Here is a 17,668-nt window from a genome sequence, read left to right as displayed (position 1 = left end):
TTTATTTATGTATTTATTTGGCTGCGTTGGGTCTCAGTTGCAGCATGTGGGATCTTCGTTGCGACATGCAGGATCTTTCGTTGTGACACGCGGGCTCAGTAGTTGCGGTGTGGGCTTAGTTGCCCCGCAGCATGTGGGATCTTAGTTCCCTGACCAGGGATTGAACCCGGGCCCCCTGCATTGGAAGGCGGATTCTTAACCACTGGACCACCAGGGAAGTCCCTCAGTATTATCACTGATGCTTTGCCTGAAGACATTGTTGAAGAAACTAGAGATGAATATACCAGGATGTATACTAAGGACGTATATCAGTATATCAGGATAAAAAGTCGTTTGCCACCTGAGTCTTTTTGGTTTTTTAAAAATATTTTTTAGTCATCTTACAAATAATTTAAAAGCAAGACTAAAGGGATAGGGGAAAATAAACATAATTAGGAATTTTAATATAGTTGAAATATATAGCAAACCTTTTTATGTCAACTAAGTTCAAATGTCACATGTTCTTTTAACAAAACAGAACAGTCCAGGTTCTTGTTCCAAAATACTATAAGATGAAGTCCTTCCTGTTGAATGACTAATTGAATGAAAATACCCTTAGAGATTTTTGTCCTTAGAGATACATTTTTCGCTCATCAGTTCTTGAGTTTGAGAAATACGTTTGGGATGCAGTCATTTGAAAACTCACCATCTGATATTTCACTTAAACATTAAATTTCACCGTTACCATTAGAGTCTAGAATGCTGCTGTCTTTTTTTTTTTTGCATTCATCATCTGCTTTGTCTAAGTATTGTGAAATATTGGGAATTCATGGTGGTCCAGTGGTTTGGACTCTGTGCTTACACTGGCAAGGGCGCGGGTTCAATCCCTGGTCGAGGTAAGATCCCGCAAGCTTTGTGCCCAAAAAAAAAAATTTTTTTGTGAAATATGTTTCTTTCAGTTTTCTTCTCTTTGTCATTATGGACAGAAAATGAAACATCTAAATATCCATTGTCCAAGGAAGGCTAAAAGCAGACTACAGATATGTCGCCAGTCTTATTTATACCTTCTTGAAATATAATGCAGTGTTTTTGGTGATGCAGTAAAACTGAATGATGATGGTTTCACTGTTGAATCACCCTTCTCAACAATTCCATTTTTTTTGTTGTTATTATTTTAGTCTTTTTGGCTACAGTTGGGAGTAATTGATGAGTAATAATGGAATAATTCTTAGGATGATGAAATGACAAAATGTTTCAGTATATAGGAAAATAAGACTTCTACGATCCCATAACGTATCTTAGATATAGCTAAGGGTCCAGTGGACCTAATGCTAATTGCAAGATCATAAGATAAAATTTGGTAGAATATTAAAAGTAGATTTTCTCTTTGTTCTTCATAAGATTGTTAAGAAAGAATAAAAGTCATGAATCACAACCTTTTCAAATAGGTAAAACTGCTCAAAAAAGAACCTCAAAAACTAGCATTGGTTGCAGTGGATTCTGCTGGTTCTACCAAGGGTTGACCATTAAATAGAAAATCAAAGGTGAAAAACAAGTGGGTGGATGGTAGGTAGGATGCTCAAGGTGAATGGTGAGGTAAGAAGTAAACAATGTGAAGGATGTATGAGTACTGAATTAGGACCAGACAATACGGCTGAAGATAAAGTTGAAAATTATCTTGCTGTGTTGTTAAGAATTTTATTTTTATTGTACCATTTTAAAGGCATAAGCCAGGACTGTGCTTTAAAAACATTTTGATTTGTTCTCAAACATATACTTATTTACCAACTTTTTGGTCAGTTTTGTGGAATAAAGACTAATAGCACTTTAATTCTAATTTTAGCCTTAATTTATTTCTAAACCTTGAAAATGTTACTTGTCTTTGGGGAGCCTGTTCATAAATTAAGACACTTGGAACAGTTCTTTACTGCTCTTTTTTGGCTCTTAATTTTTATGCTGCTTTCTTTTCTTTCAGTTTAAATGTCATTAGAGTAAGAGTAATTTTTAAAAAAAATTTTATTGAGATATAATTGACATATAACATTGTGTAAGTTTAAGGTGTACAACATATTGATTTGATATGATTATATATTGGGATATGATTACCTCTGTAGTGTTAGCTAACACCTCTATCGTGTCAAATAATTATCATTTATTTTTTGTGGTGGAAACAATTAAGATTTAGTTTCTTAGCAACTTTGAAATTTATAATACAATATTGTTCTTTATAATCACTGTGCTTGTATTCCTTTTACACATAGGGAGACAAATTCAGAGTTGGAGTAACTTGGTTCACAATCACAGAGTTTGTAGCAAGGGAACAGTAGTTTTGAGTTGCTCTTTTCTGTTAATTATTATAATAGTTCCCAACTTGTGTACCACCAGGAACTCTTCTTACTAATCCTCAACACCTGTGAGATCATGTTTTAGGAATGTTGAACTAGGGAGTCATTTCTTCATAATAATCAGTTTCTCAATTTTAGTTAACACCATAGTATATGTAATTGCTAGTCAAGTTCATACTAATTAGCACCGTGTAAGCAGTATCCCTATAGCAAGTTGCTGTAATTCTAGTCCTAGGGGGGCAAAAAGGTTTAAATTTTAGTTTTTCCTATAATTAGGCTTCATTGCCTAACTTTTATTAGTCTTTCTGAAATATTTTACATATTTGAGTACTTCCTAATACTCTTTTGTGAATTCCTAGAGGTGGAGGTTGAAAAAGACCCAAGTTGAGAACTGATTTTGCAAGATCAGTGATTTTGATAGTGGTGTTTGAGCTTCGTTTTGCTTCTACACGTGCAGTGGGTGACTTAGTTCTTTATATATCATTCATGATACAGTCCCTTTATTCTTTTTTTTTTTTTTAATATTTATTTATTTGGCTGCACTGGGTCTTAGTTGTGGCACGTGGGATCTTTAGTTGCAGCATGTGGGATCTATTTACCTAACCAGGGATCGAACCCGGGCCCCCTGCATTGGGAGCGTGGAGTCCTAACCACTGATCCACCAGGGAAGTCCCCCTTTATTCTTGATAGTTTATATTTTCCACAATATAAAATTTGTTTGGAGACCTACTTTATCTTACCATTCTTTTCTAGTGTTACAATATCTCCCTTTTATGGAGGTGTTCTGTGATTTTAAGTAAACTTGGATTTATACAAAAGTGCCATTTTAGATTGATCATAAAAGATGTAATGGGATTTCTTTAGGTATTGGGCTCCTTTTTAAAATTGTAATTGTGATGTTTCATTTGTAATAATATTCATTATTTCCCAATGTTTGTGTGTTTGTGTACATTCTCAACAGGCAACTCCTCAGGATAGTCAAGAAGGAACATTTGGGTCAGAGCATTCCGTGTCACCATCACAAGGGAGCAGTCAACAGCATTTCCTTGAACCTGAAGCAAATTTGGATGATTCCATAGATATTCAGCAGCAGGTAAAAAGTAAATGTTTTTCTGGGGCATAAATTTCTAAAATTAATTACAGAAAAAAATCTTAAAATATAGTAATAATTTTTATTGTATGTAAAAGAATGTAAACCTGAATGGTTTTTTCCTCCTCATTAAGCTCCACATTCTAACCATTTTACTATTAGTCATTAATGCTACTGTGGTGAATATTTTGTAAGGCAGAATTACCAATACACACTGAATCTCAACCAGGCATTTTGTTTGCTGTTCTTTTGACTTTCAAGGATATGGATATAGATGAAGGGCAAGATGGAGTGGAAGAGGAGATCTTTGAACAGGAAGCAAAGAAAGTGGCTGTTCGCTCAAGATCAAGAACGCATTCACGATCTCGTTCAAGGTTCTACAATACTATTTAAGAATATATATGTAATAAGTATATATAAATATATTTGAAAATGTATGATACATATTTTAAAAATCAAAAAAAAAAAGATTAGCTGTGTGTGAACATTTAAATTGTTGGCTTTACTTTTTTGCATCCTTTATTTCTTTGCATCAAGATTAAAGAAAATGTTTTTTGAGAGTGACATCTTATTCTCTCAGGAAGAAGTAATTCAGAACTTCAAAAACAGAAAATATGTGTTCTGTTTTTAATTGGGTGTGGCTGTGGCCATTTATTTGAATAATTTGCATGAGTCACGGCAGTATCATGAGACTTGGATTTGGGGTTATATCTGGTTTTAGTTAATAACGTCATGATAGTCAGCTTAGGGTATTATTGCCTCTGAGCAACAGTTAAATCAAGCTATAGAGGAACAGTATTAGAAACTCCATTGTATTTCTCACATTCCATTTCATCTCATAATACCAAAAATGATTATAAAAATAAAACTACAAAAATTATTTTTATAAACATTAAGCATATCAGACTTTACAAAACATATCCTAGAAATGGTTTTCTTTGTGGGCTGTTCAGCATCGCTGAGGCTCATTAATGTGCCTGTTCATTCAAATTTGAGTTGAAGGTGCCTTATTCTTAACCTGGTAGATTTTCTTGTAGCATGTATATGTTGTTTTTGCTATAAATTGTCTTAAAACTTAAAGTCATTCATCTTTAACATTTTAACGCCCTATTTTCTACACACAAATACCCAGAAAATCTGAACAGCGAATGCTGGAAGAGAGGCATTATCCTTGATGACTTTTTCAGTCATTTCTTGTGTGTTTCAAGAACTCACTTGTATTTACCTCTTGCAAATGAGAGCCTGTCAGTTCATCTTTCTCTAAGCTGATCTCTCTTCAGTGAGTTACAGTGTTAGTGCTGAAACTTCTTTGTCCTAACAACTTCTTTATTTGTCTTAGCAACACCTCCTTACTAAGTATTTTGAAGAGAGTTCAATGGCATATGACTGACAGGAAAAAAGAAACAGTATTTCAGTATCACAAGCACCGAGATTCTAGAAATTGAAAACTTGTAAACAGAATTGTATGGTGGCCTAACGTTCTGTTGAAAACATTCTTTGTTTCTTAATTTTAAGAATGTAACATCTTTGTCACCTAAAGAATCTTTTTGTTTTCTTCCATCTTTCATCCCTGTTCTTGACTCTTGTTTGAAAAATGAGTTGGAAGACACTAAGAGAAAGTGAGACCTTACTGGAATCTCTTTCTCTTATTCTTCTTTGTGGTTGTGAATGATCACCCAGACTCAGTAAGAATCATTGCAAACAAACATCTGTGACTAGTGTGGACCTAAGCAGTATAGAGATTTGAGAAAGTACATGTTTGATACTTGATTATGCTTGAATGTTTTTTAAAGGGTAGCTAAATACAAGACAGTCTTGCCCCCACCCCACCTACAAGGGAGAAATTTGATAGAAAAATAACTTTGTCATTAGAAGTAAAATAAGATTTTTTTTGTAGATCACCAAGAAAACGAAGGTCTAGGTCACGATCTGGTTCTCGAAAGCGTAAACACAGAAAGCGATCACGCTCTCGCTCTAGAGAAAGAAAAAGGAAATCATCACGTTCATACTCAAGTGAAAGAAGAGCTAGAGAAAGGGAGAAAGAACGACAGAAGAAAGGATTGCCTCCAATTAGATCTAAAACATTAAGTGGTAAGTGATGTACAAGCTTTGGTTTCAATAACATTGAGAAAATAGTATCTGCTACAAAGTCTCCCAACCTTATTTTCAGACTAAGAGGTTAGTAACTGGTTTGGTATATGAGTAATTATATTTTTGGGTTTTGTAATGTGATAGAGGAGAAAAGAAAAAGGAATAGCAGGTTCTACTCAAGTACTAAAGTCATTGAGAGTTTTTTTTTTTTAATGCTAGTTAGAAAATATGACTTGACTAATGATTTATAAAGTAGACTAGGCCTCGGGTCTGTTTCATGGACACCGTGACTTCTATGCACAGTGTCCTAACCAATTATGAACACTAGGTCTGTAGGAGTAATTATAATAGGAAGCATGCAAATTTTAAAGCTAATTATAAACTTACTGGATCAGTACTGAAGGAGAGATTTCTCTTGTAAAAACTTTCCCTCCTTTATATGTTAATCTATAATATATGATTAGAACAAATTTGGTAGTAGTGGGAGTTTGTTTTGGGAGAGTGCTGCAGGAGAGTTGACTTGGTAAGCATGTGAGGTATAGGAAAATAAGTTGTAATTAGTGCCAAATTCTGCCTAAACAATTCTTAGCGGCTTATGGCTTTTAAGGTGAACCAACAGACTGCAGATGGTTAAAGTACATAAAACAAAGCAAATTGTCATTCTTCGCCAAGAGCGAAACACTGGTCAGGTTATCTAATTTCTGAATGTATCCAAATAAACTCCTTCTGCCACGGAGATAGATGAATAACTGGTATAACTTATAATGCTGAAGCATCCTAGAAATATAGGCTTAGGATTAAAGGTGACGGCCATCTTACTAAAGTCTAACCATTTGAACAAGCCTTGGCTATCTTTCCAGAATCTTACCTAATTATGAGAGCCAGTGCTAATTTAATAATGTTGACATTCCTAACTCTGAAAGTTTCTATTTATCCCTTAGGGTGAGGGACAAAATTCAAACATTTTACTGCTGTCTGATAAAATAATGTCAAAGGTCTGATTGTAAAATCTGAACTACGCCTCCTCCCATGATTACCATTAGGACATTCAAAATAACCAGTTTTATGATGGGCTTTTATGTGGAGTCTCTCATTTAGTTCCTCACCTAACTTGTCATGTTTTGTTGCCACCGTTTACATAGTTATTGACTGTGGAATTTATTTTCTGTTGCTGTTTTATTTTCATGGGTAAAACACACAATTAAAAAATTTAGTAAGGACATAAGAAAATACAGTGAAAAGTATATCTTGTCTTTTACCTCAAAACTCTCTTTACTGAGAAGCAATAACAATTTGATGTGGTCCCAACACATTTTAAACACATATGGTAGTGTTTCTCTGCCCATTGGTTCTTAGAACGTGAGTTTTCATGAATAGTCCAGGGGCTGTGAAACATCAACAAACAGTAACGTTCTAGGCATCAAGTGTCCCCTTCTCATGGGGTGGAGGAGACTCATTATTACTTTCTGGGGGCGGAAATGGAGTTGTCCATGGGAAAAATTTGTAGAGAGACAATATCAAAAGAGTAGGGGAAGCATGGAACAGATTTTGGGGAGATTAAGGCAGCTGTAATATGTAGAACAGAGTAATGAAGAGGTGGGAACTATTCAGTGAAAGAGGTCCAGAAATTTGCTGAGGGTTTGTGGTAGGTTGAGTAGTGGTCACCCAGAGATGTCCATGTCCAAATCACTGGAGCTTGTAAATATGTTACCTTACATTTGTAGATCTGATTAATAAGGAGCTTCAGATGGGGGGATTAACTTGGATTATCCAGAAGGGCCCCGTGTAATCCAAGGGTCCTAATAAGAGGGAAACAGGAGGGTCAGAGAGAAAAGGTGATGTGAATGTGGAAAGGAGAAAGAGATTGGTAAATGCTGCACTGTTGGCTTTGAAGATTGCGGGTTGGGATCATGAGCTGAGGACTGCAGACAGCTTGTAGGAGCCAGCAAAGGCAGAGAAACAAATTCTCTCCTGGGGCCTCCAGAGGGTGCAGCCTGGTTGGCTCGCTTCAGACCACCAGAGCTGTAAGCGAACGCCTTGTTGTGTTTTAAGGTGCTTAGTTTGTGGTGTTTTGTTACAGCAGCAAAAGAAAACTAATATGTTGCCCTTTGAGACTTTGGTTGAATATTAAGTTATTTATGCACAGGGTAAGACTGCATGAGGCAAAGAACAAAGAGCAGGGAAAGAACAGCTTCCAGGTATCTGTTAGCTGAAGGATTCCTAAAGCTCACACAGGCCTGGAAGACGTTCAAGTTCTGACCAGCCAGAGTAGAGAGGTAGAGACCTGACTGAAACCCACATACAGTAGAATGTAATGTGAAACCCACATTCAGTAGAATGTAATGTGAAACCCACATTGCAATGGTCACCTCTTAGTGTGGGGCTGAATTAGCTCTAGAGTAAAACCTGCTCTAGGCTGTGTTGTAGATGAAAGATAACCCAAAAGCTGGAGACTTCTTTTTTTTTTTTTTTTTTAATGACATTGACATAAATCCAAATATGTTAAAACTCTGCAAATATATCAGCTGTAAATATTTTTAAAGTCAGTGTTTTCAGGAAAGGAGATGTTCATGGAGACATGAACAGTGCAGCTCAAAGTAGGCAAGATGTCTCATGTGTAGCATTTATTTCTTAAAGGGAAGTGGCTTCCAGCCCTTAAGTATCCCTAAGTCTTTCATGATAAAGAGTTCTAAATCAGCCTTTTCCTTTTTGTATATATATTTTTTGTATATAATTATTCTTTCCTTAAGGATAAGATACTGTTTTCAGATTTAGCTGTTGATTAAGGAGAAACATCCATTTAATCATTCCAGCACAGAAAGATACTTAAAAGGTACACAGATAGGATTGCAGTGAGAAGTGGTTTTGAAACTTTGTTGCACATTAGAATCACCTACAGAATTTTAAAACTCCCAGTTCCTGATCTGTCATACCCCATACCTTCCATCATCTTTTAGAGTGGGTTCCAGATATCCACAGGTGATTGATGTGTGCTGCCACGCTTGAGAACAGGTGATAATGCAAGAAATTGACTTGGCATAGATGTAAATGGGTACCTGGTATTTTAGTTGATTTTAAACTAAACTAAATGTTTAAACATTTAAACATTTTTAACATAAAAATGTCCGTTAACAAGTATTTAAAATATACTGTCTTAAATTTTAATTTATTGTCGTTAGTGTTTTTTCCTCACCTACTTGAAAAAAGTAACTGTCTATGTGACTTGGGTTATTTGTCTCTTATGTCTTGACAGTATGTAGTACTACTCTGTGGGTTGGTCAGGTAGACAAGAAGGCGACCCAGCAAGATTTAACCAACCTGTTTGAAGAGTTTGGACAGATTGAATCCATTAATGTAAGTATCAGTTCTTAAATAATTTAAAGTTAAAAAAAAAATAGGGAGTTTTCAGAGTCACTTTGGTTCCTAATTAGCCCAGTAATATCTGCCTTTAATCAAATTTTAAAAGGATTGTTTGACTCTAATCGTTTTTATGTTTACTCTGCTGTTGTTTATCTCTTTGCTTAATTAATTTTTCTTTTTTAAATGGAAGTCTAACGAAATATTCTTAGGAGTTTTATAGCCATGTAATAGCACTTGATTCCTAAAAACATCGAATGTTTGAGTTAGCAGGAACTGTATGTGTGGTCTGGTTTAATTCCTGTTTTTTTTTAATGAAAGTGGAGAAACTGAGTTAGAATTGTAATCACCTGCACATGAGCACATAGATAATGGTGGAGACACAACTGGACTTGAGGTCCCAGTCTTTTGCCAGCCTCTTCCCACCCCTTCCCCTTCTCTTCCTCTCAGAGCAAACCTGAGGCAAGAAAACCTGTGTGGCCACAGCATAGCTCTATCACTCCTCTTGATTGATTCTTTCAGTGTACCCAGTCTCCACCTTTGAGTATTTTCTTCCTCCTGCAGGGCTATTGTTCTTCCTTGAGGCTAAAATAAGTAATGGAATAGTCATTTGTTTGAGGAGACTTATTCCTTAACTCTCTGATTTTATTCACTGTTATTATACTTTTATGTCTATTGGACCTTTTTATCATTATTTACCAGGAAATTGGCTGGTTTTCCTTTCTAGTCTTAGAGTCCTTATATTCTCAACATTCCTTATATGGCCAAACTTGACTTTTTGGTATTAATAACAGCAGTCTTTATTTAAATTGAATTTGACCATTTTGTATTTTACTTTCAACTATGTATGATCTCATTGGAGCCTCACAAGAAGCTGGTTAAGTAATTCAAATATTGTTATTTTACCAGTGAGGAATCTAAATGATTTGTCGAAGTTACACAGATAATAAATAGCTGATTGATTGGTTAATTAATAGGTAATTGGTTGAGTGTTTCAACTTAGGTATTTCAGATTCCTCTTTTTACACCATGAAAGTGTTGTAGGCTTCTTTTTTTGTCTTTTTAAATTTCACCTGTCAGAACATAAGTAATCTCTGAGTCTGTGATCATATAACCTCTGAAATTTTTTCTGATTTTCCCCTGCCTTTAAACTAGTGGTTCTCAGCTCTAGCTGCATATCAGAAATGGGTTGACATTTGAAAAAATAGGGATGCCTTATAGGGATGCCCATGATCACTACCTTTAGATTCTTATCGAAGTGCCATAATTACACAGGTGATTTTGATGCACAGCCAGGAATCACTGCTCTGAACAGATCCCGAATCCAAGTAGCATTTTGTATTTTCACGTTGCTTATGACATTTGTAGTCTTTCTTATACCACAGTCATTTGGGCATTAGTTTGTCTTGTCTCCCTCTTCTTCTGTATTACCTTTTAAGAGTGTGGTACATAAAAGTAATAGGCACTGAGTTATTTTGTGAACTGAAGTGTACTGAATGGCTAGTGATAAAATCCAGGATTTGAAAAATTAATGGAAGATTTATAAACCTTTCACTTCGTTTTGGGGGAGTTTGAAGACTGAGAAAAGTCCATTAGATTTAGCATTTAGTAGGTCATTAGCTCGAATAAAATATTTTCGGTGGGTTGGTAAGGGGTTGGATCTGCGTTGCAAGAGATGAATTATGTAAGGGGTTAGATAGACTTCTCTTTTGAGAAATTTGGTATTAAAGTGACAGCTGTAAGCAAGACTGAGGGAAATGTTATTTTGACAGCTAGAGCTTATTAGGTATTAAGTACTAACAAAGTGATAGAATACCTTTTGAGTTCTTCATAAAGAAACTGAAATGCTCTGTGTATTTTTCTGAGTTAATACATTAAAGATAATTTTATGATCTGGTAGTTTATAGAGTAGTTAAATGCTTTGTAAATAAACCTCTTGAGATCCTTACACTGAGGCTATCTTCTTATTCATATTAAAATCTTTGTCCAGAAGTACTTGGACAAAGTTAAGTTTTATAAAATTGAAAAGCTTTAGTTTTATTATTTGTTGTAGATTTTGGACTTTATATTAAGGATAAGATACTTCCCCAAAACAAAAATCCTTCTCACATTACTCAACATAACATTTGGCAAAATTTAAATACTATAGTAAATAAATTGTATGCCTTCAAATATGTTGGCCATACAGTATTGTTTTCCTGGTATATAATACCTGGTGGTATTATATACGCATCTTTATACATTGCCTTGTTTTAATAGTTCTTCATTGTGTGTTAAAACTTTAGTTGACACGTGATATTCAAGATTTCACATATATCATGGCTTAGAATGAGACCCAACTAGCTTCTGAATTTTTTTTTTCAACTGATTGTGCATGAATTATACCAATAAACAGATAGCTGGAGGAAGAAAAGGGGAAACAATTCAGTATTAATAATCAATGTTCTGTTCCATTAAAAACCATAAAATGCCAGAAATGACTTGCCCTCCTCATACACCCTTTCTAAAGAAAATAATTTTTTTAATAGATGATTCCTCCCAGGGGCTGTGCTTATGTCTGCATGGTTCATCGACAAGATGCATTTCGGGCTCTTCAGAAACTTAGTTCCGGGTCATATAAAATTGGGTCCAAGGTCATTAAGGTGAGACTGGGGGGCACATGCTCTTATTTTATTGGATTGTTAGAATGTTTCCTGTATTTAAATTCATCTTCTTCTTTAATGTTATAGGCAAACCTTGACAGAAATTTATTATTTTAGTATTGTTGAATTATAGAATTTGGCTATAGGTAAAACAATAACCAAAACTTTATTCAAGCAGTTCTTCAAAATCACACATGCACAGTACTCTTAGTCAACCAGGGCACCATTTTATGAGCAGAACTTTTTCATTTTTACAAGTTTGTCTTTCATTCACTCCTTCCCAATGCTTCCTAATCCTACCCCTTAATTATATTATTAATGTCTCCTTTTTAACATCTTGTCTTCTACAACTCAGACCCTTGTGAAGGGTTTATTTATGTATATTTGTTTCCTCTTAGTCTTTAAACTGAGTATTTATTGTGTATTTTTCCATTTTTACTTCTTATAACTAATTTACATTTTATTTCTGCTATTTGGAGTTAATTTATTCCATAGTTTCAGCAACTGAATTAAAAAATTTAAAATTACTTTCAAGGGAGTTAATATGCCCGTGCTTTGTCATTTTATGGCAGAGAGTTTCTCTATGTAAGCAGAAGTGTCACTGGTCTCTTGGAGTACCAAGATTTTGTTTAACTATTCTAATTATCGCTAATGTAGGTTGACATTTTTATGGTGAAAAGTAGATTTGGTTTATTTCTGGAAATGTGTTGTTTTAAGGTCATAGTAAGAAGTGGAAATAAATCCCATATTATAAACACCACTGCTGTCTAATGCAGGTTTTATTTTACAAACAGAATCAGAAAATACATGGAAAAAATTTCATTGGCTACTGTTATTCCAGCAGTGATGCTTTGCCTGTCCTGCTGATTTTTAAAACTCATTTTATTCATATTTACATTGTTAGCGTATAATTTTGTATGTTTTACCTTGTTCTTACAGTAAACATGAGCTTTCTTTTTTCCTCTCCTCATTCCTGATAGATTGCTTGGGCTTTAAACAAAGGCGTGAAAACAGAATACAAACAATTCTGGGATGTGGATCTTGGAGTAACATACATACCATGGGAAAAAGTTAAAGTGGATGACTTGGAAGGTTTTGCAGAAGGAGGCATGATTGATCAGGAAACTGTAAATACTGGTAAGAACCCTATGGGTAGTTTTATTGTTTAAAAATATGCTTAAAGGGTTGTAATAAGAGTTTTGCATGTTGGGGTGAATTGTGTTTATTTTATTTCCTGGATTCTTCCCCATCGTGCAAAAGAGGGGAAAACGTGAAACATGACCCTGTTCAATGTGTATGCTTAATGGGATCTATTTCATAAATGTCAGAGTATAGATAGTGTTCTGAAACTCTAAATGTAGCATTTTTTTATATATGTCTTTTAAAAAGTTTCCGTCTTTGAGAGCGTTGTATATATGGAGGCTGCTAAAGACTAATTTTTTCAGTTACTTGAGTTTAAATGAGAACTGGGGATTTAGGAAATTTCTTTTAAAAATTTCCTAGATTATTTTGATTAGTTTCTATGTTGAGAATGCCAGGAATAGAATCTCAGAGAGCTGTAGTTCAGATTCATGCTGCTCTAGAAAGCTTATAACCAAGTGATAAGCTGGCGTTCTTTTGAAAAATTTGTCTTTTTGTTTTAAAATTTTTTAGTTATCAATTCACAGAATAATGGATGCTTGGGAAAGAATTGAAATATGTTATACTTATTTCTTGACATCTTAGCTCTTCTACCAAAATTAGCTAATTTTCAGGATGGTATTTTTGTTCTCAGGCCAATGTGCATATTTTCAAACACGTTTTCAGTTGTTTTCTTCTTGTCATTCTCTCTCTCTCGCTGTCCTTCTCCTTTTTGGGTGGATGTTCCTCCAGAACATTTATTCATTCAAAAAATATTTCAGTTCCTACTGTGTGCCAGGCATAATTTTAGGAGCTGGGATTATAGCAGTGAGACCGACACAAAAATCCTTCCTCTCTTGGAGTGCACATTGTAGTACAGGGGTTGACAACAGCCCATGGGCCAAATCTTACTGGCAGCCTGTTCAGTAAATAAAGTTTTATTGAAACACAGCCATGCTCAGTTGTGTTTACCTATTGTATATGACTTTTTAAAATTCAACAACAGTTGAGTCATTGTAACAGAGAACACATGGCCCGCACAGTCTAAAATACTTACAGTAGGAAGAGTTTGCCAACCCATGTTCTAGTGGGAAAAAAATGGATAATAAGATAGATAAACTAGGTAGTATTTCAGTGTTGGTTAAGTTCTAAGAAGAAAAAACAGGGAAAGGGGATAGGCAGTATGGGTGTGGAGCTATTGGAGTTTTGTTTTAAGTGGTTGAAGAGGGTCTAATGGAGAAGGTGGTATTCAGAGGCATGAGACATGCAGCTATCTGGGAAAGAGTGTTTCATACAGAGAGAACAGCAAGTGCCAAGTCTATTAGAAAGTCGTGAGACGAGTATGGCTTGAGCACAGTGAGGAGTGAGTAGTAGGAGATGAAGTCAGAGAGGTACAGAGGGGCGAAGTCGTGTAGTCTTACTAGTCATTCTAATGACTTTGATCTTTAAGGGAGGTGAACCTTTGGAGGAACCATTGGAGCTTCTTTGTTCTATTTTCGCATTTTTCTGTATTGGGTTAATACTTGTTGTTTCCCCCTTATACCTTGTGACAAAATATAGAATAAGGTTGGTTTGTCTTAAATCAGACAGCCTTTGAGATACGTATCTGTTTATATCCCTTTTAAGTGTTTTCTCTAGACTAAATATTTTAGTGTCTTTGATTTGTGCCTCATGTCGTGCTGTTTTGAGCTCCTTAGTATCCTAATCAGATTTATCTCAGCAGAACCCAATAGGTTGGCACCTACAGCTGTGGACACATCTTAAAGATGTGCCAAGGTAGATGAAGGACTATTCAGACATGAAATAAATGTGTACATATAAAATGAAAAATTGCACCTATCCAGAGGAAATCAATTTCAAATATTTTGTTTAGAGTGGGAAAGTGTGAAAAGCTCAGAACCCGTTAAAGAGACGGTCCAGACAACTCAGAGCCCACCTCCAGTTGAAAAGGAGACAGTGGCCACAACCCAGGCAGAGGTCTTCCCGCCGCCTGTTGCTATGTTACAGGTCAGTGCTGGGTGTTTTTTTATTGTTTAATGTGTTGTTTTACAGTTTTGTTTTTACTCACATCTTTACTTTATAAAACTTGGAAGAAATTGTCCAAAATAGATTAATATTAAATATAAGCATTTTTGAAATTTTCCTTTTAGAAAAAGTATAATTCATACTTAAATGTTAATTTATTGAACAAATATTTATTGATTGCCTGCTCTGTGACATGCACTGTTCTAGGCACCTGGAATAAGGGATACATCAGTGGGGGGAAAAACCAAACAAAAGTCCCTTCCCTTATGGAGAGTTTGTTCTCATAGGGGTGACAGAAAATATAAAATTAATAAGTTTATAAGATACTGTGGAGGGGAGAAGGTAGTGTAAGGATCATCAGGAGTGCCTAGGTAGGTGTTTAAACTTTTAAATAAAATGGTGAGGTGGACTTAATTGAGAACAAGACATTTGAGCCACAGCTTAAAGTTGCTGAGGCGGTTAATCATGCAGCTATCTGAAGAAAGCGCCAGAGGCAGAGGGAACAAGCAGTGCAAAGGCCTGCAGCCAGGAGCATGGTTTGTGTGTTCCTGGAATGACAAGCGGGCAAGAGTAAAGTGAGTGAGAGGCAACTTAGTGTAAGTGAGACCTCTAGGGGGACTTTGGTTTTCACTCTGAGATGGGGAGCCATTAGAGGACTTTGAAGGAGGGAGTGACTCAGTCTGGCTTAGAGTTTTAAAGGATTGCACTGGCAACTATTTTGAGAATAGAATAGTGGGCATTGATAAAAGCAAAGAGACCAGTTAAAAGACAGTTGCAGCAATCCAGGTGAGAGACGATGGTGGCTCAGACTGGACTGACGGCAGTGAAGGCAACGAGAAGTCGTCAGATACGAGGTCTATTGTCATGGTATGGCCGGCGCGCGTGGTCAGATTTGAGTTGTGAGAAAGAGCAGAGGCAAGGTTTTTGGTCTGAGAAATTGGAAAGATGGAGTTACCATTATCTGAGAATGAGAAGGACTGTGGAAGTGTGGTTTGGGAAGGACAGTTGGGAGTTCAGTTTTATGTGTGTGAAGTTTGAAGTGTCTTTCTAGACAGCAAAGTTGAGATGTTGAATAGACCATTGATACAATGCGAACTTTAGAAGAGAGGTACAGCCATGCCATAATACAGATAAATATTTGGGATTTGTTGTACCTAGGATGAGTTAAAGAATTTATGGTTAGGGGTAGAAAACAAATTAATGAGAAATTCAAGCCATTTTAAAGCTGTTAGTGACATGCTTCCTAATGGTGATTAGATCGCATAACATAGCTAGGTATAAACTTAGTGGGAGATGGCAGTGTAAAATTGAGCATGGTATTCACTGTTGAAATAGGTGCCCACATCTTTACATCACTTGAATATAAGGTAGATTTCACAATCTCTACATATACTGTTTGTTGAAAAATACTGTGTTGCTTTTACCTCAAGTAAGTTCACTTATAAGAACACGAAAAGGAAGAAAAAAAAAACCAAAACAACTTAATATAATGATATTTGTTACCTTCCTATAAAAGAAACAGAAATAATTTACCTTTGGTTGTCCTAAGATGTAATCGTTGCAGATGGATAAAATGATACCTGGACTTTTTATTTTCTATCCACAAAAGATTCCAGTAGCTCCAGCAGTGCCTACAGTTAGTTTAGTCCCACCAGCCTTTCCTGTGTCAATGCAAGTTCCTCCTCCTGGATTCAGTCCAATTCCTCCACCGCCTTTTCTCCGCGCGAGTTTTAACCCTTCACAACCACCTCCTGGTAAGAAATTTTCATCTTATCGTTTGAACTCTGTTTAGAATACCATTTAAAATGTTCTTTTTCCAGGTTTAAGTGCTGTAGAGCAGTGATTCTCAAACCATAGCTTACATCCGAATCACTTGGAGGGCGTGTTAAAGCACAGATTGCTGGCCCAGCCTCCTTTTGAGTCAGTGGAGCTGAGGTGGGGCGGGACAGTTGCATTTCGAACAAGTTCCCAGCTGATGCTTATTGTTGGTGGACCACACTTTAAGAAGCACTGACAGAAAAGAAATGGAATCCTTTAAAATCATTGAAATGCCTTAAAATAATTTAAAATTTATGTTGAAGTTTTTATATAGAAGTTCTCTATAGTTATCACCCATCATCAGAAAGTATGCATTAAATTATATAGATTAGTCCTCCTAAAAATCATTAGATTTCCATTTTGACATTAGAAGTTATAGTATATCTTAAAATGCTAATTGAATTCATAATACTTTTTTTGACCTAATAAATTATAGATAAAGAGAAGTTCCTTGAATCATTGTTTCTCGGTAAAAACTATAGGTTACTTAACACATCAATTAAATATAAATAATTGCTTACATAGGTTAAAGATAGAGCTTTTCGTATTAGATCATGGGAGGTTTAGACAAAGGAGAGAGATAATACAAGGGATCAAACGATATATGTTGTTTTTCAAAACTATTTCTATTTTTTTTTGAACTTCATGAATTATTTGTGTACTATAGAAAAGAATTACTGAATTGACTTCTGTAATTTAAGTTCTTAGTCATTGAATAGAGTTCCTAAAAACTGTCAACAAGGCCAAAAAGTAAATTCATTGTCTGAAAATGGTTGTAATTTGTCATGTAGTGTAAATTTTTAAATTACAGTTTAATACGTAATTTGAAATTGATGCAGATTTTAATAAGAACTTTATCTTTTTATATTTTAAATATAGGAAAACTACTCATCAAATATCTTCAATCACAGATCTGTATTTGTGATTGAAAATTAAAATTTTTTCTCAGAAGATATTTTTAAATGATTTTTTCAAAAACCATACCACATGGGTTTTATAGAGTCTTTATCTAGCATTCATTTGTTGAAAATCACGTATCTTTTTTTCCCATTATTTTTAGCCACTATTTTCTCATGGAACTTAATGGTAGCTCTGTATTTTAAAAATGCAGGGAAGCAGGTTTATAGTTTGATCATCTGATATTTAAAATCATAAAACAGCCAATATTAAATTTATTTTATTTATTTCTTACTTATTTTTTA

At 35.2% G+C, this 17,668-nt stretch overlaps 1 protein-coding gene across 7 annotated transcripts in view; it reads left to right on the top strand.

Annotated features, from left to right (window-relative positions):
- SCAF8 (SR-related CTD associated factor 8) overlaps positions 1–17,668 on the top strand; it is a 201,286-nt gene that overhangs the window by 54,988 nt on the left and 128,630 nt on the right. For all 7 annotated transcript variants that reach the window (XR_005022199.1, XR_005022198.1, XM_036871922.1 and 4 more), the window contains 8 exons: positions 3,286–3,417; positions 3,676–3,788; positions 5,312–5,505; positions 8,759–8,859; positions 11,391–11,504; positions 12,485–12,641; positions 14,497–14,630; positions 16,258–16,402. Coding sequence is in view for 5 of the 7 variants with exons in the window: in XM_036871922.1 (XP_036727817.1) it covers positions 3,286–3,417; positions 3,676–3,788; positions 5,312–5,505; positions 8,759–8,859; positions 11,391–11,504; positions 12,485–12,641; positions 14,497–14,630; positions 16,258–16,402 (1,090 nt within the window). In the remaining 2 variants the exon portion in view is untranslated. The remainder of the gene's footprint in view (positions 1–3,285; positions 3,418–3,675; positions 3,789–5,311; positions 5,506–8,758; positions 8,860–11,390; positions 11,505–12,484; positions 12,642–14,496; positions 14,631–16,257; positions 16,403–17,668) is intronic.

This window comes from Balaenoptera musculus, chromosome 12 (assembly GCF_009873245.2).
Source record: "Balaenoptera musculus isolate JJ_BM4_2016_0621 chromosome 12, mBalMus1.pri.v3, whole genome shotgun sequence".
NCBI classification, from domain to species: domain Eukaryota; kingdom Metazoa; phylum Chordata; class Mammalia; order Artiodactyla; family Balaenopteridae; genus Balaenoptera; species Balaenoptera musculus.
The sequence above is the reverse complement of the archived record's forward strand: the minus strand, read 5'-3'. Positions and strand labels throughout refer to the sequence as shown.